We start from the raw sequence: 25,003 nt of genomic DNA, 5'->3' as shown, positions 1-25,003 counted from the left end.
TGAGATTAAAGGATCTTATTACTCTTTTATTACAATAATAAAAAGTTCTTTCAGACTGACAATACTACACTGTGCACATCAGACAGACAGCATTTCCGTTGGTTGTGCCAATTCCAGACTGAGATGTGAGTACCGGTACATGCGTATTGTACATTCACAATATCAAGTTCAGAATTTATGCTGTGACTACAACAGTTTCACCATTTGTAGAATGCTGAGGTTACTAGTATTTTATGTACTACATTCATAAATTTGCTGCAACTAAACCACAGTTACCTTTTTCTGTTATCGCCTTTTTCATGGCTAAACTTGACAGTGGCAACAATATACCAAAGATGGAAAGGTTTTTACTTCAGGAAAGTTCTGAAAAAGTCTCCCCTGCCCCAAACCAGACTGCCCTATGTTTGACATTCTACACGTTGCAGTGGGTTAATCTTGTCACCATGGCAACAAGGTGTCATGGCTGAATGGCCACATCATTTCAATTTTATGTTTAGGTTCTCTTTAATGTGCAAAATAGGATCCACCAGTTTCCATTCAACTCTGTTGCATGTAAAGCAAGTACCTTCGCTTACAATCGTCAGGAGCGTGTAAAAAGTGTATGATTGCTTGTCAAGACTCAGTTTTACGAGACGTTGCTTTACAAAGATTCAAAAGCCACTTCTTTGGTGCAGTACAGTCAAATTGTAAACAGTAAATCCCCAGTGGCCCAGCTATTGTAAAAGCCATTCACTCTTGTCGACTTTGAAGTCAAAAGGCATGAGAAACAAAGAGTTTACTGTGCATGGCCCCATTCAGGTACATGTTGTCACCATGGTGACGGCATGTAAACAGTATGATCATACTAAGAGTTGTATTCTAATCCGATTATTGAATCGGTAATCAACTGTGCCCCATTTGTTGATTTCAATTGAAACAAAATCAATCTCATGAATAATTATGAGAAGACTAAGACTCCAAGATTTCCTCAAGTTTGAAAACAATGTATGTGTTTATTAAAATGTGTGTCACCAGATTACAACACTCAAAAGTATGCCTTTATTGATATATTTCCTTATTCTTTTTAGCCAGATTATCGAGAATACAACCCAAACTACAGATTTCCAAATGAAATCCACCAAACTTTTGGATGTCTGTTGAAATAACACTCCAATATTTCCTCACAGTGTCTGGCATTGTAAGGTGTGCCTGTAATATCTACAGCAGGTCCTTCAATACGCCAATCAACACCACACAGACATGAACCCTTCCATCCCCATCTCTAAGTGTAGTAGCCCAACTTTGCAATGGAAAACAATAGAGACGTATCAAAATTTATTGGCGAAAAGGTTAAAATTTGTGTCACTCTCTAACTTAACTCTTTGACCGGAACTTTCGATCGCATCTGAGGAATAAAGAAAATTAAAATACTGTATTTTACATGGACATGCTACGGCTAGTGAATTCCATAGGTTTTGAGTCATTGGAATGTTAAACAACACACTTCTGCTAATTGTTTAGTGGTTATTACACTGGTATGTATCCAGGCACGGTCCATCTCACCTCATTAAACAATCTGAATTATTTATCGATTTTGAAAGAACAGAAACAAGAATTCTCCATTTTCAGAATTCAGAGCTGTTCAAGCAGAAATAATCATATTTCCTTTTCTTTTCTTTTTTTTTGTTCTCAACGCAGTGACTCAAGATGAGCAGTTTTGTGTATCCGCCTGCTCCGCTAACACGGCAACAGGAGAAGGCCGAACTCCAGCACCTGAATGATAGATTCACGGAATACGTCAACAAAGTACGCAAAGCCAGGGAAGAGGCCAATCAGGTATGCAACGCCATTACATTCTCAAGAAAAATCTCTAGAAATACAACGTCTCAACCGACTGATGAACTTTCAGATTCTTGGGGTAACGTTTATCGTAAATTGTAGAAACAAATCAAATCTTAATTGGTAGGTCAGAATTCTCCACCATGGAAAGAGACTTTGCAACACCTACTGTACATCAAATGCAAAGATAATACAAGCACACTTCAGTAGATTCTTAAGGTAGAATATTGTCATGTAACTCCCGTTGGCGTTGTTCACCTCGACAGATCGACTCAACGTCACTTCTGAACGCCATCAAAAATCTTGAAGAAGAAGTTAACGTCATCAAAGGTCTCTATGAAAGGGAGTTGGAAAAACTCAGAAGAGAGCTCGAAGCTCTCGGACCAGAGAAGCAGAAATTTGAAGTTTTAGCCCAAAAAAATGGTGCCCTTGCGACAGAACTACAAGATAGGTAAGGCGGTTACATCGGTTTTATTGTTAAACTTTTCAATTTTTTTAATGCACTTATTTAGTTCACTTGATTTTTGTGCTTTCACAAATGTTACTATTTTTGGATAGGTTAAGTGGCTCTTCACCCCTAGGTTGTTGCTTACTTTTTACGTTTTTAAAGGGCTCATTAAATGGTCATACACACAAATGTTAGAATTGCTCCTGGTAGCCCATGGGCGTTTTATATGTTCATTTATGCGGCCATTGATGGCAAGCTTTTGCTTGATAATAGAGATATAGAAGTGTAAAGTTGGCTCTTCCAAAAAAGTGACCAGTCGACTTTTTTCACTAATCCAAAAGATTGCCCAATGTTTAAGTATATTCTCTTTATAAATAGAGTATGTCACACTTGCCCCGATAGTGACAATGACAAGGCCTCCGTTTGTATAACATCTGAAGAACATTTGACCTAATCTTCCTTTCAGAAACAAGAACTTAGGGGTCCTTTCCTCAGTGAATTATAATGGGACCCCCTAGGATTATGTTCATTTGTAAAGTTGTTCAGCATCCTTCGGGTGTGCCAATACATCTTTTGCCTTATAGGCCAAAGATGTTGTCTTCACATCTGAGAAACCCTCAAACCAATCTTCCATTCAGTAACTAGAACTTAGGGGGTCCTTTACTCTGTGAATTATAATGGGAACCCTAGGTTTATGTTCTTTTGTAAAATTGTTCAGTTTGGACCCCGTATTGTACAGTCTTCCCAATGTAATTAACTGAGCTAACAAAAAAAAATGCATCTTATATATTTTATATGTATTTTTAGATACGTGGTTGAACAACAACGAAGTCGCGGACTTCAAGATGAACTTGGCAACCTCCAAAATATCGTGGCCAAAAAGGACCTCGAGAATAACAGGCTGCGAATGGAGGGTGAAGACTTTGCCAACAAATTAATCAATTTACAAAAAGAGTACGACGGCCTCTTGAAAGACTACGAGGACATCAGCCGCCGTCTTGAGAAGGAACAGTTAGCTAGGGGTGAAGCTCAGGATGCTTATGCAAATCTACAAAAGAAATTAGATTTCCAGAACCAAGTCCATGCTGAGGTAAGGTTACAACAATCATGGTGATTAAATTTCATTGCAAAATGCATCTTCAGTATTTAACCTTTGACATCAAGTCTCTGAATTTTCTCCGGCGAAAATTGCAGTGTGAAATATATTCCTTGTAAACAATTCTACTTCAGTCTTCTGATGCAGAAGAACAAGAACAAGAACATTCAGAAATTTAGAGCTAGTTGTTACAGAATAATTATTAGAATTAAACATCAGTTTGGGAAATGCAACATGTCATAATCATACTCAAACCATTATGTACTTCTAGCTCAATTCTAGTTCGTTTTTTTTCAGTACAAGACCTCAGCCCATCGTACTATTCAGTTAAATGTACATACAAAGGAAGATGGTCTGACAAACTGATTACTGAACAAATTTAACAAAAGTGCATATTTTTGACCAAAAGACATAAATACAATACAATAATGAAATATGTATGCTTCTCTACATAATGTGCTTCAAACCTAACGTACACATCATGTTCAAAGACAGTAACTGTACATTATCAATGTCCATCACATTGACCGTGCCCTTGACATTCTCCATCACCAGGAACTCGGGGAGATGAAGAGTCGTCTTGACGACAAAGCCCAACAGATCTTACAACTTGAAGCACGGGTACGTGAGCTGGCGCAGACTGACAACACACTACACGAGCTGCTGGCCAGGGTGCGTGACGCAGCAGCTGCTGAACTGCAAAAGTATAAAGATGAATCAGAGGCACAATATTCGAAGAATGTAAGTCTGCCCTCTATTGTTCTCAAATATTAATCTTTTGTTTTTATTTTCGTATTTCTTATTCATCATAGCACATAGTGTAAGCATTACTAGTTGACAGCTAAAATGAACAATATTAACATTGATTACGATTCCTATCTCTTTTTTTCTTACTTTCGTCTGGTCTTTCTTTTCAGTTACATGAGCTGCGTGTCCAAATGGATCAAGACGCAGCCAATATTGCCAGACTAGCTGATGAAAACAAGAGACTCTGCGGAGAAGCCGAAGACTACAACAGAGAAATCAATTCTCTGCAGAACAAGGTGTGCATGCATAATTAATGATCTCAGCCTCATTCTGATGTGTAAACCTGAAAATTGCGTTATTGCATTATGGGAAAGAATTTGCAATCATTTACCCGACCATGGAAAAGGTTGAGCCCGAAATTCGAATGGACCATGGCACAAATAAAATCACATCAACAAGTGTGCACAGAAATACGTGTATTTCCATACACGTTTGTACATGGGAGTTGATTGTATGACCATCATTTGATCTCTTAGGTGCACTGAGTCTGTAGAACACAGCGTATCATTTTTAATCCAGAGCAGAACAATTCACTGGTACCTTCTGTTTATTTAAAAATAATTTTAAATTATCATTTTCAGAAGGAGAGGGGATTGAAAGTATTTTGAAAAAGTGTTTAAAACAATTTTTGTTTCATATTCAGAACCGAACCCTGGATCAGAACAACGCGGACCTGATGGAGAACTTAGAACAGGAGCGTCAGAAATCGTCGGTGCATATACGAGCACTTGAAGACAAACTTAAGGAAGTACAAGACACCTTGATTTACAAACTCCAGGAGCTGGGCAGTGGGAAAGAACCACCTATCCGAGCTGAAATAGAGTCTTTGAAAGTACTTGTGGAAGATGAGGAGAATAAGTAGGTCTTGTTTCTTGTCCCTGGTTTATTATTATTATTATTATTATTACACTTTATTTACAGAGGGTAGTCTGAGTTACAAAGTAAATATTGTAATTTACATCAGAGCCCTCAAAGTACAGGGAAAAGGAATAAATACAAAAAATAGCAAGTTTTTACGCAGTAGAATACATGACAAGTCTCAAAACGCTGAATAATACGGAACTCTAGTCCAGTGAGGAGCCTTCGTTAGTAAATTTAGTGTGTAGAAAGTTACGTAAATGAACTTTGAACTGTGCAAGACTTTCCGTATTTCTTATGGAAGAGGAATATTATTCCAAAGGCTCGCTGCACGATACGCAAACGATCTTTGTCCAGCTGCTGTTTTGAAAGAAGGAACATACAAATTAGCATTGCTAGCACATCGAGTGTTAAAATGATACATCTCAGATACGTAAGAAAACACATTTAAATAATCGGGCGCAAGACCATGTAGTATTCTAAAGGTTTGGACTGCAATAAAATAGTCAATTCTGAAGTCTATAGGCAGCCAGTGGAGAGTTGTCAGAAGAGAACGTGAAGAAAATGTTACATCAACTCCTAAGATCACTCTACAGCTCTTTTCTGAAGTTATAAATTCGTTTCATTTTATTTGTTTAGCCCTCAAGTATATAATTATTATTATAATTACATTTTAATTATAATTGTAATAATGTAATCCTTTATTGAAATCTCACCCAATATGGGATCTGATTTAAAGGGAGGGGGATGTCCTATCTGTGGCTACCGGGTATATGAGACCCTTATAATAGATAGGTTGTTTTGCACAACATATCCCAACATCCATTGTGCATATCCAAAATTTCAAAATGGCGGCTGTACCAAAATTGCTGACCGCGGCCGAAGCAGCTTCATATAAAGAAAGGGACGCAACCAAAGTTTATTTGGCAAAGTCTTGCATTGATTTGAAAGCTACAAAACTGATGAACTATGAACATGCATCAAATGCTGAATTTGTTCCAAAATTGCCCAACATTCATCGCCAATCTCTGGGAAGAGAGGACGTTTATCAATAAAAAAGTCACGCAGCCACAGATCGGACAACCCCTCCCTTTAAATTACAATTAATAAAGGTCTCATAAAAATAAAGTAACAGTCTAGACAAATACTTCAAAAGAGAATATATATAAACAGAAACAGAACAGTGTACATAAATATGCAAATAATAGATTTACATATATAAATAGGTATGAGCTACAAATGTAAACTTGATTTAGAGACCAACGTGAGGAAATGCATATCATCGAAATGGAGATTAACACTATTGAAATTCAATCTAACAAAACATAATTTGCTCTCTCAATGAAAAAAAATCACATGATACTACTGTAATGTCCACTCTCATAACTGACAATATTGAATGGTTTTCACACTGTAGGCTCCGTAACATGATGCGCGGTGGTGCGACCAACGTCTCCGTCCCACCTATCAACACCACTGGTATGTCAACGTCACTGACAGCCCAGCTGAGACCACCGATGGCATACAGCAGTGTTGCCAGATCTACCGGAAGTCTACCGCTGGGGAAATACGCCAACACCACCGGATTCTCCACCAGTATAACATCCAGAGGTAATAATGGTTGTAAAACAAAAAATCGTTGCCCTAACAATTCCACAAAAAAGACGAATTTTTAGCCCTTTCATAGCAAAAATTTAGAATAACCCACATTGTTTTTGATAGGGGAGGTGGCCCCAATATATGAAGGTATGGATGGAAAGGGATGAAGTTAGTACCAGCATCTCTAACTTGTGAATGAACACTAAGCCACTCATTTCTGCTCCTCGGGAACACTGTACCTCACACAATTTGGTTTGACCCCATCTTTGTTCAGTATTTTGTTGAGTCTACACACCAGATCAAAGGCATGCATAAAAAGTCCACATAGTAATAATAATATTTTATTCCTTGCTTGTAAATATAGGATTTACGTCACATTTGTGGCATTAAAAGTGTGATACACAAAATGATCTTTCAGTTGGTAGTAGGATGATGTAAGTGGGATGATGTAAGTACTCAACGTCAACAACAACTAATGCAACCTAACCAGGGATTGAGAACTGTCCCGTTAAAGTCAAATTATATTGTTTGTCAGTTCCTAGCCTTTTAAGTATATAAAGTTGATTTCAATATTTCTTTCCACAGCGCCACCAAGACCGGCATCAGTTCCGGCACCGACATCAAGCATGGGTCAGGGCAAGGATTACTTTGATTCCATGTTTGGTGATCTGAAGAAGGAAACCCTGTTCTATCCCAAGCTGCATCCCAAATCCAGCCCCCCTAAGTTCACGGCCACAACCCATGATTACACTACAGCTACGGCAAGGTAAGGCAAGATACATGTCAATCATTGTAGTGGCCACCAAGTCTGCTAATTTTGTTCATTTTGTTGGTTTCCAAGCAGGGTTTTGTTGCTGTATATCAAAATGGAAAGTTTAAGCAAAGGGTACAATATCAAAGACAAATTGCTAAAAAGTCAGCAACTTAAGGTGGCTTTTTTCATCATCATTGTCACCATGAAAGGCAGGGACCATATTTATTGTAATTAAATGAAATAACCACAAGTGATTATTTCGTTTGACCTCATAACAGGCCAAGTACAAAACATAAATGTCTGTAACAGTTGTGATGTGTTGCAAAGATTTCTGTGTTATCATTCCTTAGCCCTTGCTCCCTAGCAATTTAATTGACATGAATGAAAGAATTGATAATTGATAGATCTACACCTGTACTTCACCTGTTTTTCTGCTTTTCCATGTATGTCTCTGTTTTCCTCGTCTTTGAAAATTGCCTTTCATCCTGCAAAGATAAAAATTAGGCACTCAACTCTGTGACCCATTCCTTTGATCCCTGGAAAACGTCCTTTAAAACGCCCTTTCCGACAAGAAAACCACAAATGTAATTGTCCATCTAGATATCCTGTATTTTATCCTGTTAATTTGATCAGCATAAAATATTGTCTTAAATCGCAGTTACTATCTACATTTCAATATTTTAAGCTTGAGCTGTTGAATATCAACACAGCTTGCCTCTGACGTGTCTACATGCTGCACATAGGCAAATTACTATCACATCACATCCCATGTTTGTGTCTGTGTGTGTGTGTGCGTGTCTGTGTCTGTGTCTCTGTGTGTTTGTATCTGTGCAACATATAAGGTAACCTATGGGTATATATCCATGCTTGCAAATGTCTCAGTTTAGCTGTATCCTTGCATTTCCTGCGGCTAAAAGAAATCGATCCCCTCTGCTTTGCACCTCCAATATGTAATTTGTGATGATAAATCTTCATCATTGTTTGGTGGTGATATGTGCGTCTTCATTTCCCAACAGAATTTTATCCATGACCGTTCAATGATGACCTCTAAAAAGTAATGTGCAATCTATGTGATTGTGAGACCCACACAATTCTTAATTGTCATACGTGTTCAACACTCCCAACAACCAACACTATCCTTTTCTGTACAGTGGAGATATCCAATCAAATCTCTCTATGTATAGTCACATGATCAAAGTTACTACCTACACACATTTTCATATCTTTAGAGCAATTAAGTTTACAGTTTACAAGTCATTTCACAATAAAAAGTGAGAGAGGGGATGGGGATGGGGGGATTACATACCGGTAATGTCACATTGTCATTATCACATTATGTCACATTGTCATTATCACAGTCCCTCCATGGAGGACTGTGTCATTGTACAGTTTATATGTTTTTCCCCAATCTGTGCATTGAACTATGATATGTATGACTAAGAGATCTTAGACTCTTTGTTAACTGTTGACACCAAAGGACTCTGTACCATCCCAAAAGTTTGAAATACACCATAGAGTGTGGTTTTATAAAGAATCAATCAGTATCAAATATACTCACCACACACAAAACTTCTCTTTCACTGAAGATGACATACACCATTGCAGCCTGTATTCGCACCCACACGGGTCATATATCCTTTCAAATCAACACAATTTATCTCAAGACACAGACGTGCATCTTCCAAGACATTCTTTCTGTTGGTTGATTTTTTATACACACACATGCACATGCATTGTCTCAGTTTATTTATTTATACCGGTTCTAACTTGAATATTTTCTGTGTCAATACAATGTCTCACTGTTGTCACGTGTCCACTGTGGATTGCAGGGGAAGGGTTAGATGTTATTTTTCAGTGGTTCATAAACTTTCAAAATTTTTGCCAAGAAAACTTCCGCATTTCCCAGTTCTTGCCCAAGTAACCAAATTAAAATATCTTAAATTTCCTGCTTTTTTTCATAAGCACTCCTCCACAGTAATTTCAAGCAACTTGTACTAATTTGCAACATTTTTAACATTTTATAGAGCTCTGCATTTTTGAAACTAATTTCTATTACTTTTTTTCTGATCTGGTCTTTAATATTGCTTGAATATGATCAAAAGCAGTAAACAAAATCTCTCTATTCCATCATTTTGCTTGCTTGAGAGTTCAGCTTTTGACCTTTAACCTCTGACCCTGATCCGTACTTCCCCCTCACCCTTTTTATAGAAACTGGACTATTCCACTCTGAACCACTGATTAATAATGTCCATCCTTTTCCTCCTCTCCACTCTAGGTCCTCCCTTGTTTCCAAGTGGTCTCACCCACCACGAAGTGGACGTCTGCGTATTCTGCCCGTGAAAAAGTTGGCCGTCTAAACTAGCAGCATGGTATCGTCTGGGCCCATGTTGAACTTTTTTGTACAATTTAAAAGCTTCATTAATCATAACCTTTGATGCATTCTCCGATATTTTTGTTCTGTTTTTGTCCTTCTTACTAAATCATGTCAAAATGCAAATTGTTCCAATTGTCAACACAGCTTTTATATTTCTCATTTTCTCTAATATCAAATGCTACTGATGGAGCATTGAATTTTAGTGCAGTGTAGAATGCCTTTGTCGACAACAAATTTGCATATTTTAGCCAAGAAATAGCATTTTTCAAAGAAAACTCTTTGTATTGCAAGATAGTGTATTGAGAAGAATCAGCTTTTGCCAGAACAAACACTTTGAAAATTATCCAAGTTTACACTGGTCCCTTTACATTGCTACTGTAACTTGAGACTGAGGTGAATATGTGTGTAAGAAGGGGACAAGAAACATAATTTGGCTTTTTGCCTGGAGGTTATTTCTAACATTCCACCCATTAACTGCATATTTTTCAACCATTTGTGGTTCATCAGTTTTCTACGATTCTGTCATACACTCTATACGTCCAGTTCAACTGTGGACGCCTAGCATTTGTTTTTTTTCAATCACACATCAAATTTTTCAGCTTTTATACACATCACAGTCTGTACTGTCAAGAACATCAAATTTTGTAGATTATCATGTCGTTATTTCAGCTTGACAAGACAAAACGTTTTTGCTGTTTATCTCTTCAAATATCCCAAAAACCACAATGTAACTTCCAAGAAACAGTTTTTGCTACCATTTCCTACAGAAAGTCATACTGTAACGTAATATTCCCAAATGTTTGAAAGTTATCAAATCATTGTAAAATAATGAAATCTCAAGCGAGACCTTGCAGATGAAAAGAAAGCTGTGTTTCCCGACGGTCTCCTCAAGATGGCAGCAAAGAGTTTTTCAACTTTTTGACAATCACAGCGTGTAATCACAGATTTCACATCTTATTTTTTTTTGTACACTTTGCTGCTCGTGAAAAAAAGTTTTCTTGTGTTTAAAAATTCTGTGTTTTAATTGACAGACTTACAGCACATATTGCTCTGTGCAAAATTTTAGCAAAACCTTAAAAACTTCACCATTTTTCTGACTCTCAAATTGGATAATTTCATCACTTTAGGGGGCATTGCTTCTACAAGGAGGATAGAAGTTGCCATGATTGTAATACAGAATTTATAAATTTCACTCCTAAATAACAAATTGTCATGTAAATGACCAGACTGGGAGAATTTTAGCTTTGTAACTTATCTCATTCACCATGGATATCAATCAGATCTCCAAGTAAGCTTTGAAAGCCACCATAAAATATTCAGGAAAATGTATTTCGTAGCTGAACGTTTCAAAACACCCAGTCTAATAGTCTAGAGTGAATAATAAATTGTGCCCTATCTCCCATTAGGTCCATAATACTCAAGCTAGAAATCACTGAAATGAAAAAAAAAGGTTACAAATTGCAACTGTTGTCCTTTTCTGATGATCATTTTTTGTCACTGACAACAGAAAGTCAAAAATGTCTGATCTTGCGGTTGTTTTAATGTTGTTGAAGTTGTGTTGAAATTCACTCTGGAGATCACTTATGAATGTTTCACGCAAATGTAAAACCAACAATAATTGGTCGGTAATTCTCCATGTGATACCCACTAGCCAATCAAAATCGCCATGACAAAATCAACAATACTTTATCCAATCATGAGCAGGGAGGGGTGTAAATGCGATTATATAAGGACGGATTGAAAATGTGATTTAAACTTTTAATCTACGACATATCATATTATTCAATTACTCTGTGTCTTGTGTAATGTAAATATAGTTTTATGTGTGAATAATGTATATAAGTTGCACTTTTTTGTATATTTTTTTTAAATATAAAATAGTCGTTCCACGATAGCAAACTTTCAGCACTATACACTACCAAGTACTTCATTGAATCAGTCGGTTTTTTTACGTCGGCACATATTATAGACACTTAGCGTGGTGCTGTTTTCTACCGTGTTTTTCATAACTGCACAGTACTACTGACTACATCACGGCTAAAAATTTGAACTGATGTAAATTTTGACATGTTCACTGGTTAGTGACCAAAATTCTGCAAAATTTCTGACATTTTTTGCCGAAATATGAGAAAATATTTGACCTTGGATTTTTCTGTTCGAACATTTACAAAATCTGACCCTTGCTTGAGGCATGTTTTGTCTGACATCGGACGGAATTTTAACCAATTAGTAGTCAGCGATATGATACGACCAATTTAAATCAATTTTAATGCAAATTAAATTAAATTTAAACGGAATTAAAGTATTAATGGCCAAAAAGACATCCATTTGGTTGAATAAGCAGAGTGGTTGTAGAAACAAGTATTAAAACCAAAAATGTGAAAATTATTTTTATTATCGTCTGTGTCAAATATTTCATGTTGAAAATCCACAGTACTTCTGAGCTAGTTGTTTCACATTCATCCGTAACAGTATCTATGTTGAAAATTGAGTTTTATAAACTTCATATGTACATGCAGGCTGCTCCATATTATAGTTTGTTATTGTCATTGTTACTTTACTTCACACAGTACTTTTGAAAAGTTCAATTTTATCATGCACATCCAATAATGACACAAAAAATGAAACCTTTACTAGGTAGAGACACTTGAGTTATAGGACATAGTTTCCCGTAAATTGATACCATACGCAACATTTTCTACACTACTTTGGCATGTGAGAATATAGCTATCCCCAATGAATGAATAGCAGTAATGATTTTTTTACCCTTTGAGCGCCATACTTCATTTTTGTCCCCTATATAAAATACACCCCTGTCAATTTTTTTCAGATTTTTTCCAACATTTGGTAAAAATCTGTAGCAAATGAAATGTGATGTCCATTTGGGCCAAAATTATCAAAAAATTTACAGGAAATTCATAAAAACTGGTAAAATATATCAGTAAAATTTTTGTTGGAAAAATTGCAGCACCCAAAGCGTTAACACAACACCTTACGTAGTAAATTTGCAGACCAAGGCATTATTAATAAGTACTGTTTCATTGCATTGTAGTTTTCTCATGTTTGAAAAGCTTTACCCACCAAGCTGATCCTGCATCCCCTGTCAGGAAATCCATATTTCAATGTTCCTATGTTATCAATATATATGTAGGGATATTCCACTTACAGTGTAGGGGTGTTGGACCCATGCATAAAAAAAAAAGGGCATATTGCTGAGAGCTACGCAATAATGCGTGCTGCCTGTACTACGCGTATCAGTAAATTCATATACTAACCTATTTAACATCAGATGTGCCCAGTCAAAAGACAAGTATTGTACTACTTTTGCACATATAGTGTGGGGGTTTTTTTTGCCTTATAGAAATACAACTGTCGTTAATAGTCGCTCAAATTTTTTCAAGGCGTTAAGACGTGATAGGCTGATACTAAAAGTGCAAATAGTTTCCAAAACACAGCATACCGGTAGCAACGAAGTGTGACATTTTGTAAATAAGTGTTGGATCATGATGAGTGTTTATAGTTTATTTTGTAAATATTATTAGATATCATTGTTACAGTTTTTAATGGATATTTCACATTTGTAATAAAGCACATAGTCTATGCACAGTGAAATACTGTTGTACTGTTTTCTTCATTTTTTTACTTCATTTTTCGAAGTAACCCCTTCTGTTTTTGTGACGATTGTGACATCAAAACTTCCATAAAATCTAAAGAAATTTCCTAAAATTCCAATCATATGGCTTTGCAAATAGTTCTGCAAAGATGAAAAGTGTTCAATTTTATGTTCCAAGATGAATGTTTTGCAGGAAATTTTTATATCACTCACTTAAAAATCTGACGAAAATTCCTAGACTTTTAATCAATCATACATGTTTCCAAAACAGTTTAACTCGGCGATATCTGTTTAAATTTATGTTTCAAAATATATCATTTTGCTTGATGCTGTCACAGGAGGTCAGCAGTTGTTCACAAATACACCTTATGAAAAGTATGGTATATAATCAGCATATCAACAGTCACTACTACACACAAAGAACATTAAGATAATGCTGTCAAGCACATTGCATGTAGATCTATTTCGTATTGTGGGAAGTTAATGAGACTCGACTAAGCACGAAACATGTTTTAATGTCAATGAAAAATTTATCAAAATTTGTTATCTTCTGGCCTTCAGTAAAATTCGTGTTGCTCATTACCCTAGTTCACATGTAAAAAATATCTTATAGTTTCCCATCATATTATAGTGGTAATACAGTATTTTTGTACACATTTTTCCTACATGCTCATGAAAACATCTATTCCAATTCAAGTTATTTTCAACAGCTTCCTGTTTTCCACATTTTTGTCATCACACATCTGTGATTTCATGCAGAATCTGTTTAAATTGACAACTGGTCAAAATCTCACGATATACTGTCACTGGAAGTAACTTCATTGCTTAAATATTTGACCCTTTAAGTTTACTCATCACGTTTTATCCACACTTTACCATCCTACTAAATAATCGTAACTTTTTTTGTTTACCCACAGCTCAACTGGACCCATCAAGATTCTGGAGGTCAACGGAGATGGCAGGTTTGTTCGCTTGTTTAACTCCTCGGCCAACCATGACGAGGAATTCGGAGGGTACATGATTCAGCAGAACGTCGGAGGGCATCCTGTGGCGGTTTATAGATTCCCTCCCAGAACGCGATTCAGGGCTGGATCCACTGTGACGGTATGTGTTCAAGAGAGAACTTTTGTTCTAGCAGACGGGAGTGATACTGCAATTTCAATAACACTTTATACTTCAAGGGACATGTAGGAAAAAAGTGTTCAATGTAAAATTGAAATACTGGCCCAATAATGTTACTTATGCAAATATCATCATCATTTGAACAAATCTGAAAGTTGCCATTCCTTCAAGCTGCAAACCAAATTTGAAAGTCAACTCTGACTTTATGATAAAGACATATCATTCTATGAAAGAAATGTTCAAGTATTGATTAAGAAATCTTTCAATAATGCTAATCATACTTAAAGTTTTAAAAAAAGATTACATGAAAATCCTTTCAAAACATTTTCAATGAACCATGTATAGTATCAGATTTGTATCTGCTACAAATTTTTGTTCTTTACAGAAGTTGAAATGTAAATTTGATGTTGTACTGGTATATAGCATTCACACTTTCCATATCATTGTCACAGGTATGGGCAGCGTCTGGAATGGGACAGCACAACCCACCCACTGATTTCCTGTGGAAAGAACAGCACAAGTGGGGCACTGGGCCAGAATGTACCACAATCCTTTGTAAACCAACTGGCCAGGTATGTTTTGACGTTGCATCGATAGAAGTTGGAAAAAAAATTCCAATCTTAGGACTATAGTATAACTTCTGACATTCTGATTCAGTATTTCAAATGTTAGAAGTAAATTTGTCCTGTTTTTAAAAATATAGTTTCTTACTCTACTGCAAGACTCATGTCCAAATGTGCTGTGTTGAACTTAATTGTCACATGCAGGCTGCATGTATGTAATATCTGTTATTGTTCATTATTACTGACAAAGCTGAATTCTAATCCCAGTCGGAATTCATTTTCCAATTATAACTGTACACAATTTGTTTGTATCAGCTCAGGCAATACTTTGTCTTTTGATCAATTGAGAGGATTGAGAAAATGTATCTGTATAATACATGGCAAAGAAATAGTGAAAACATTACCGTTAAAGTTGCATCAATCGTCCTTCTGATGTATGAGTGAGCAATATATCAAGTCATCAACATTTTTCAGTTGGGACTTTCAGTAATCTCTTTTTGAACAATAGTTTATCATGCAAGTATTAATTGTTTATTCATAACAAACAAATTCAAAGACCAAATCATTTTCATATCAGAGCCGTAATTTATTCACACTATCAGAAACAATTTACAGCTGACACTTTTTTATCTCTGCAGGCGATAGCGTGGACCACTGCAGCACATCGGTTTACCAAAAACGCCATTTCGTTCGACGCCCGTAGCGAGGACAGCAGCGATAACGGAGAGAGCAACCCCAACCCTGAAGTCACCGTGGAAGTCGATGGAAAGCCAACGACAGCTCTGAAAGTGTGAGTCTAAGGATTTGAGACAATTCCTGTCATGAAATTGAATCATTATTTCACACGTGTGTTCTATATACTGCGTGTTCTGTACTCAGGGTATGTTCTGTATAGTGCAGTTTTCTGGACACAGTGTGTTCAATAAACAGTGTGCTATAAAGGTCATTCTATTCACAGGGTATGCTCTATACACAGTATGTTCTATACACAGTGTGGTTTGTACACAGGGTTGTTCCAGATCTAGGCATGTTTTACTCAAGGGCAAGCTGGAGTATGGTCTAACTTTCCGAGCACAGTATGGCATTCTGAATTTGTCAAGTTGTTTGTGTGTTTGTCCACTTTATGTTTGTTAGTCGTTTGTTCCATATCACAAGGACTTATTTCACATCTCTGGTGCTTAGTTTCAGCAATGTTCTGTCTTGTTGTTATATATTTGCCTGTTTGTCAATGTTTGTTTGTGCATTGGCTCTCTGCTGTCAGTCTGCAGAAGTGTTATGTAGAGGGCGCTCTAACTGTGAACACCGATGTTTGCCAATCACTTTTCCCTGCACAAACAAACTATCAAAAGAGGGATGAAACCAAATGTTTCCCTGTAACTACTCTCTGTTACAGCCACAATAAAGTCAAGCTGCAGACAAAATGCCCAAGAAGAAGAAGAAATTACGTCATGTTCTGTCTTCCAACGATCACAGTTACTGACGAACATTAAAACCAAAACATGCTTTTTGAACTATTCTTTGCAATATTTACTTTCAAAACAGAAGCGAAACTTTCAATTAGACAAAATAATATGAAATTACAAGTCTTTTCTGTGTTTTTCCTGATAAATATCTGTACTCTGTGTAAGGTACACACAAACACCCAGTCACTCAAATGGACAATGATACAATTAAAATTTCCTTATACATCAGGGTTTACAGTTTCTACCGTAATTTTGACAACTGCCAATTTCAAAACTTTTTAAAAAATCGACCATGAAACTTGAAAGAATAAGTTTACTATTTTCTGTTCAATTAATTTACCAGGATGGTAATGCACTAATCTTTCCACTATCAAAATATTTAATTACCGGTAATTTTAATTAGCAATCTGTACACTTTCCAATGGATTGAAAATTCCAGACAGCAGATTTCAGCTAAAATTTCTAAATTCTTTCTGAAACACAAGTTAGTATTTAAGAACATTATAAAAAAGGGTATGAAATTCATCATAACTTTTTCAAATCTGATGACAAGATGTCTGTACAAATTGTACAAAAAGTGCCATAATTTTAGTTACATTGTAGGAATAAAAAAATAATATACAGCTCAAATGTTTATGATGTCACAGTTTTGTGAAAGTATTCAATGACATTGAATTACCCTTTCTGGAATAGCCTATACACCCCTATGATATTGCCGAAAATGAACTCACCCATCATGGATAACCAATAAGTATGGGTGATACCATTATTCAAGAGGGTGGACACCTTGCAATGTAGCAGCTGACTGGTGGACTGTCTGCTCTGTCTGTGGTGTCTACAGTACATACATGTGTTTGTCTTGTAACTGAAGAAGATTTGTTTGCGGAGACGTCGATAATATGTAAAGTCTGTATAAACCAATGTGTCCGTTGAGGTTGTTGTGTTGATATGTGCTGTTAATGTCACTTTTGGCTAAATTACACTCAAAAACTAACCAGCAAGCGACAAACAGTATTTGTCTTGCATCTGAAAGACAAAAACATTTGCTCAAACTTTCCTAAAGGAAACTTTCAACCATACTCTTTCAAAACCAAGAATAAAACTTGGGGTCACAAGGCAAATTTTAACACGAGAGAAACAAATTTTATAACATTTACATGTACCAACATTTGAAATGGCCACTATCCCTGTCGTACATCTCTATGGTGGAAAAATTGCATTTCCAGTTTTCACAATTATAAGCCTATGAAAACTTATTTTCTCCCGTAGTTACAAATTGAGTCTGTACAAGTGGTAGATCAGTAAAGTATTGTAAAAATTTGATTGGGAGTCCCCCCCCCCCCCCCCCCCCAAGTCACTTGCTACCTTTATGCTAGTAGAGTACGTCTCTTTTAAACTAGAACATTACATCTACCCATGAAAAATGAAACTGCTGGCGTTCAACTTTGAAAGTTTCAAGGAAGCCAAGAAAATCAAAATTTTGACCATTTGCCCTTTTTCATTGAGAATTTTTGGAATGCAAGTATACCGTATAATCTGTTGCTCTAAAAACTTGTTGGTTAGTTGTGTGACAAGTTTACCATTCACCTTTGCTTTGACATGTTTCAAGTACACTGTCAATGACATTTTGTTGATCAGAGTTCAAATCATTCAATCAATCTAATTGCACTGGTTTTGTTTGCAAATTTTTGCAAAACTTTTGTTATGTATGGTTAATTTCATATCTTTCTCACGTTCAGAAGCATAATTCATTTTCTGTTTTGCCAGTGTCAGTGATTAAATTATCACTCACAATCTGCCATATCTACACTTGCAACAACACATCAAGTTTCAAAATACATTTTCACTGACACAATCTGATTAAATTTAGATGTAGAGTACAGCAACGTCAATACTTACCTGGTATTCTGTGGCTGTCACTTCTCAGTGAGAGGTGACAGCAAGAGAATACAGCGTAAGCATAGACGTTGCTGCACTCTACATCTGATTTTAATCAGATTGTTCACTGACAGTAACTCTCACAAAGTAAGAATACCTTTATTAATAATGGGTGATGTGTGTCTTGTGTGTTCGCCTTCTTTTCACAGGAATTGGTTACTGGGTCCATACACTTCTGGAAATAATCCTTCAAAATCCTTGAATTTTAAAACCTCTTGGAAAGTCATGGAAAAGTCCTTGGAAATGAAATTAAGCCCCTGAAAATCCTGGACAATTGATAAAGCATGCCCTCAATTTTCAAAAAATGACAGGATGATCGGTAGTGATATTATAAAAATGATATGTAAAATGATGTATAAAAACGATATATTGCAAAATGAGATCTGGAAAATGGTATTTTGGATCAGAAATTCTTGAAAATTGCTGAAAAAGTCATTGAAAGTCCCAGAATTTTCAGAGACTTTGAGTGTATAGACCCTGCGCTTTATACGGTAAAATTGTTTAATTTGAAATATCACCTTCTGATAGAAATACTTTCAGGTTTATCGTATTCTTAGATACAGTGTTCTGAAAGACTATGAAAAGTGGGTATTCAGAAAAATATGACATTTAGTTTCCTCGGAACTTAATATTAGAATATTCAAACAGCAATTGTTGTTTTTAAATATTCTATCAAGGTTTGGGTGATACAAAGTATTTCAAAAATAACTTTGCGAACAACAAACAGGCCGTGAAAAGCACGGAAAATGTCATTTTGTAGGTGTAGAACTCTTAATCAGTTGTTGTTGCTCACTGATAAAAAGACACCAGAACAATTCTGCATATTATTATCGGATGAGTTAATCACAGCAGATTGTTAAACTATCTTTTTTTTCATCCAAATTTACAGAGAGAGGGAAGAGCAACCTCTATTGGTGGCAGCCAAGCATCCCCATGGACTGTACACGGGAGACAACCCACATCCGTCCATCGGTGCCCCACGGGTAAAAAGCGGCGGGAATGACAACAGCAGTTACTCCAGGCAGGCCAGGAGCCAAAATTCTAAACCAGTACCGGACAAGATACCCCATCCTGGTAAGTAGTCATAGCAACAGGTAGGGCAGGAGAAGTTCAGTTGTTTATTTCAATATCATTGCCATTGTGCTGGCAATAATGAGCTCAAGTGGAGGTATTAACCCTTTCACCACCTTGGTTTAGCCCAAACCCATCGTTATCAATTGTGAGTATGGACCTGTTTACTGGGAATTGGGGGTGAACAGGTTCAAGTCCAAAACAAAACCTGTGAAGTCAGACAACATTTCTACAGATGTCATATCTTCATGCATATGTACAGCTTCCTAAAATATGAACACTGTATTTCTTGTGTATGCTGTTGAAGTGAATCAAAACAGTAGCTACAAAATGTAACAGAGAAGTACATATGACAAGACAAGGAAAACTTTTTCTTACGTCTTTCAGTCCCTTCTTATGCAAGAGTGAAGCACTTTTCTTGATCACAGAAGCCACATAGACTTTGAGCAATTAGTGTCATGACAGTACCAGCCTTTCAACCCGTTCTCCAGCAGACGGTTGTAAATCCCCATTGTTTTCAGTGGAATGGATGGAACTATGTACTTGAAAGTGGGGGTGAAAGGTGTAAAATAATTGTAATTCATCTGCAATTCAATATGTCATCTTTTTGTTTCATTGATAAAATACAACCTATATGCTAAATGTATATATATATAATGGTTTAAAACAGCTGTTCGAACAGAGAAGTGTGAGTGAAAGTGTGAACATCACCATTTGATTTTAAAGTCATTATGTAGAGTTAAAATTTCTTAGATTCTACCGGAAAGGTTTTCAACTGAAGGTTTTGTCTCCAATCTCTCTGTAGGTGATCTGTACGCTGGATCTGGGGCCGGGGGCACAAGGCTAGGTTCAGCACCACTCAGGAAATCATCAGCTAGGATGATGGTTAGTATTTCTGTTTGATAATCAATGGAATAATTTTAATCATTCATATATTTTATTTTATTATTCATTTTGACTCCATTGCCCTGTTGACTCTCAAGGCGTGTGTCATTTCACTGACAGGACTATATTCTGAATGCAGAATAGTTTTCTTACTTCGTGAACACATCTCTCAGACAGCAGGGCACTGTTGATTTTGATGAGAACTGTACAATAATGTTATAGGCAGATACCATCCATTCCAATATCACAATACTAAACACGATGTAATTCAGGGTTTATTGATGTACGAGGGTGTACGTGCCAAAAACAAGATCATTTATTTCTTATGTGAGAATTCGTTACAGAAACAAAAGGTATTGTTTTGTTTGTATTCTGTATTACAATCATTATAATTATTGTTTTTAACTTGAACCATTGAACATGATCATTCTCCTCTAGTTCAAAGTTTGAAAAAAATATAATCTAAGTAAAATACAGAAGCATGCCAGATTGCACAAAATTTCTCCCTTATTTGACTGTCTCTTCTCAGCTGGGGGGCTTCCTGCAGCTGTCTCACAAGCTAGTCTGTGATTGGTCCATTTCTGCACTGTTTCATGGTTTGACCACTCTACGACTTTGTTACAAATTGGTCTATTCCTGTATTGTTTCATTGTTTGACCAATGTGTGACTTTGTTACATAAATCATGTGGTATGTGATACCGCTGTGATTGGTCCATTTCCTGATGTATTTTATGTTTATCTGTAAATTTGTGTAAGACAGGTGCATGTAAATCTCTCAGTATTACATCTTTTGAAGAGCTGCAGGACAGCCAACAGTTGTCACAGTGTAGTTTCCCTTACCTTTGTGTGTTTTGTTCCTTTGTCTAACCCATACATGTATATTTCTCTTTTATTCCTGCACTCTTCCCTTGGTTTTGAACCCTACACAGTGAGGTATGTTTAGTGTTCAGTGTGCTGACATACCCATCCTACTCACCCCCATTCTCCCTGTGGTATTGTCCAACTCACAAAGGAACCATAAAGGTGCCTGGGAATCTCCCAGGGAGCATAGGGGAGGTAGGGGGTGTAAATGATGGGTTGAACTGCAAAGGTGTATTATAACAGATACGTTTAAACAACATTTTGATAATGCGTTTTATAAATGGTAAAAACATTGTAACAGAGGCAATGCATGAGAAATGTAAAATAATGAGTAATCTAACGGTGACTGGGATTTTCAACAACGCTTTCAAATTATCCATTTTGTGCAAGTTCCTTTAATACGAAACTCCTTGACCTCTATTTGCAAAAAAAACCCAGACAGGTCAAGTTTAGTGAACTAGTCCTATAAGTTCAGAGGTCATTGGGTCAAAGGGTTACCATTCTGTTTTTATGTAAATCCTGTGTTTGTTACAATTGTGCATGGTGGGTCTTCATCTTCCAATGCTCCATTTAATTTTTATATAATAATTAACCTTGGTCATCATCATCATTAGCAGCTAACGTAACTCAATACATAGATATGATCTTACTATAGATTACTGTTTGTGATCATGAGTGTTATAGCCCTGAAGAACTGCTGCAAAGTCTCTTCAGTTCCGGGAACAGATCACCAATCTACTCATCAATCAATTTTTGTTTCTTTTCCTTTTCCTAGCGTGGACAGAAGTCTTAACATCATGCGCATCTAACCATTGCATATCAGTTGAACATTTGAGATCAGGAATTCTGTGAATGGCAAACAAACCCCTTGTTTGAAAAAAGGGTCCACTTGTTTTTACTTTCAATGTAAATTGTCAAGATAAAAAGTGAAGAAAAGTATATAAATTGTCCTCCCGCATCAGCCACAGCTTATACTCATTTTGACTATATTCAGAGAAGACACATATATGAAACAGTATTCAAGGAATTGTCTGAAGTTTCAGAGATCTGAAATATTTTAAATTCTGCCAACAAAATGATCCTTTATTTCCAAATGGTTATCTCTACATTTTGATAAAAATTGAAATTACTTGACATGAGGTGGTTCTTTTTGTCATTCACAGGATCATTGTCGTGATTGTGTGTCTTTGATGTTGCATTATCAAGCCTTTGAGTGCCAAAGTCGCCTTCATAGAACATAATCCTCACAAATATTTTCAGATGTAAGCCATTTTTTTCCAGATTTTTCCCAAAAATTTGATCAAAAACTGTAGGCAATGAAAAGTGATGTCCATTTGGTCCAAAATTATCAAAAAATTACAGAAAAGTTCATAAAAATTGGTAAAATTTTGCACCAAAATTTTGGTGGGAAAAATTGCAGCACTCAAAGGGCCAATGCTTCCATTTCAGCTATTCTGTGCTTACACATGCAGATAATCATAGCTAACTAACAAAATCATCATATTCCACAATGCTGCTCAAGTAATTGCCCTTGTTTTATGGCCGAGGGTGGTTTTTGATGTATTGGGTAATTTCTTTAAGGAGGATGGTCAGCTTGGCACATTAAGGTTCATGACGAAACTTGAGTGTGAATGAAGCTATTATAATGATGTGCCTGGTCCTGTACGTTGCTCATAATTGCATGTTGACATACAACGTCAGAATAAAAGCAATTCTTGTTTCATGCTAAAAGACTATACCAGCGTGTCAGTGCAAAAATTGCAAGACTCTGTACCTGACAGAAGTTAGGTTGTCTACAACTTCTCTGTAGTTTCGGTTCCCCAAAAGCATGTTGTTCTGTGAATTTTAAAGTCATAAAACATAAACTCCTCATTTGATTGTTGAAGGACTCCAGCATAGAAAAGAAGCATTACTTGCACCCCTATGTGACGTATTCAGGCTATAAGCTACAGTGTACATATGATCAGTATCCAAGAGACTGGGCTGTGTACTATAATTGGACATATAGTATTAAGAACGAAGTAACGGTATTCATAGTCAATTACCACAGGGACAATAGTAAGTAAGTTCAAGGGGATGCAAGCGACATGAATGTAGTTGCCTGGAGTGCTTTCACAGTCAAACGGGCAATTTTATTATTACAAGGAAAATTCGAGAGCATGGCAGAAGACATGCTGTAAGTTTTGGGGTACATAAACTACAGAGAGGATCTAGACTAGAGCCCTGTGTCCAAACCACTTGATTGGTGCATGGGCACATATCAAGTTAAAGGTGGTTTAATAGCTATCTCATCATTCAAATTTTTCAACAAGCTAATTAGTTTTTTCATTTCTAATGGGAAATGCAAGAATATGCAAACAATCTGAATTGTCTTCAAGTGTAATATTCCCAATTGCATATACATGACTTGTAACTTTGGTATTCTCATGTGAATTGTATTCTCATGTGAATTGAATTTATCATGTAACGGGGAAACAGTTTAAAATTTTGTAATAAAGGAAATTTAGGTAATGAAATATTTTAACCAGTATGTTGATTATGTTTTGTCTTTTTTCAGTTGGATAACACCAGAATCAACATTAGCGCCCAGCCAAGTCCCTTCATGTCTCCTCACCAGCAGAAGTACGCCACCGTCAACAAAATCAGCGCCCAACACCATGTGAAATTCCAGCCCCCGATGCCCCGTCCACCAGTCATATCATCATGGTGAAATGTGCTAAAGCTAATCTTGCTGGTGGCTGTTGCCATGGAAACCATAACCAAGCTGCGATGCAATCATCCACCGTGTGTTACATGTAGATATTTTTGACCAATTATAATTTACGAATTTTGTACAGTACAAGCATTGTTTATGATTGTAAATTTTTATTTGTTTTGTAAAAAAAAAAGAAATGAGTGATGTTAGACAAAGGTAAAATAATCGCCTTTTTTATGATATATTTAGTTTTGTGCAATGGTTGGTTTTTCCTGCACTAGAAATTGTATATTTTGTTTCTGTTTATTGATTTAGGCATTTTATTTTTTGTTTTGAAAAATTTACGATAATTTTGATGAAACGAAGTTTCCCAAGTGTTTCATCTCCATCCCGTCCACATAGTTTAAACGGAATAAACCCATTGTTTTCGGGAAACATTCATGGTCAAACATTCATGGTCAAACATGGTCAAATATTCATGGTCAAACATGGTCAAAATTCTAGCAGTGGATTGGGCAACATTTTTTATGTTTAAACAGTGTAACGTTCAATACTTCTTTAATTCCGTCCATACTGTAGCTTAATCTATGAGAAGTCACAACGTTGGTTGGCCTCAAGTTATATTTACAATAAAAGAGCAAATTCTTAATGAATATTGGAATACTTTATTCCAAATTTAGTGTTTGCAGCACCAAACTTGGTTTGACCCCTATTGTTTTTAATGGTGTGGCAGATTCTACTTACAGGGAAAGAGGGTGGAAGGCTTGAAAACAAAGAAAGTAGACATTTAATCTCCTGAAAAGTACTATTTTACACACAAAATGCAAAATTCATTTGAATTATAATTTTTTTTTAATTGTGTATATTAGCTCATTTTGATAGTTGTTATACAATCATTTCAAATTTTCCAAGGCAAGGAAGGGAGAATGTATGAGTTATATAGCAGCCTATAATGGCACGTTTTTTTGATGGAAGGCAAATGACAAATCAGTGGGAAAATGTGTCTAGGGATGGTCAATAAAACAATCAGTGTCTGC

The 25,003-nt window shown here is 36.2% G+C and overlaps 1 protein-coding gene across 2 annotated transcripts in view; it reads left to right on the top strand.

Annotated features, from left to right (window-relative positions):
• LOC139130218 (lamin-B2-like) overlaps positions 1-24,733 on the top strand; it is a 41,111-nt gene extending 16,378 nt beyond the window's left edge. The window contains exons 3-16 of one of the 2 annotated variants that reach the window (XM_070695970.1): positions 1,678-1,815; positions 2,085-2,269; positions 3,074-3,356; positions 3,918-4,103; positions 4,280-4,405; positions 4,813-5,027; positions 6,445-6,638; positions 7,212-7,392; positions 14,285-14,471; positions 14,942-15,061; positions 15,691-15,842; positions 19,343-19,527; positions 20,330-20,409; positions 23,829-24,733. In XM_070695970.1, the coding sequence (XP_070552071.1) occupies positions 1,687-1,815; positions 2,085-2,269; positions 3,074-3,356; positions 3,918-4,103; positions 4,280-4,405; positions 4,813-5,027; positions 6,445-6,638; positions 7,212-7,392; positions 14,285-14,471; positions 14,942-15,061; positions 15,691-15,842; positions 19,343-19,527; positions 20,330-20,409; positions 23,829-23,981 (2,376 nt within the window). In that variant the 5' untranslated portion in view covers positions 1,678-1,686 and the 3' untranslated portion in view covers positions 23,982-24,733. The remainder of the gene's footprint in view (positions 1-1,677; positions 1,816-2,084; positions 2,270-3,073; positions 3,357-3,917; positions 4,104-4,279; positions 4,406-4,812; positions 5,028-6,444; positions 6,639-7,211; positions 7,393-14,284; positions 14,472-14,941; positions 15,062-15,690; positions 15,843-19,342; positions 19,528-20,329; positions 20,410-23,828) is intronic. The other variant, XM_070695977.1, reaches the window with a different exon arrangement.
• Positions 24,734-25,003: the final 270 nt, after the last annotated feature.

This window comes from Ptychodera flava, chromosome 1, assembly GCF_041260155.1.
Source record: "Ptychodera flava strain L36383 chromosome 1, AS_Pfla_20210202, whole genome shotgun sequence".
Taxonomy (NCBI): Eukaryota; Metazoa; Hemichordata; class Enteropneusta; family Ptychoderidae; genus Ptychodera; species Ptychodera flava.
The sequence above is the reverse complement of the archived record's forward strand: the minus strand, read 5'-3'. Positions and strand labels throughout refer to the sequence as shown.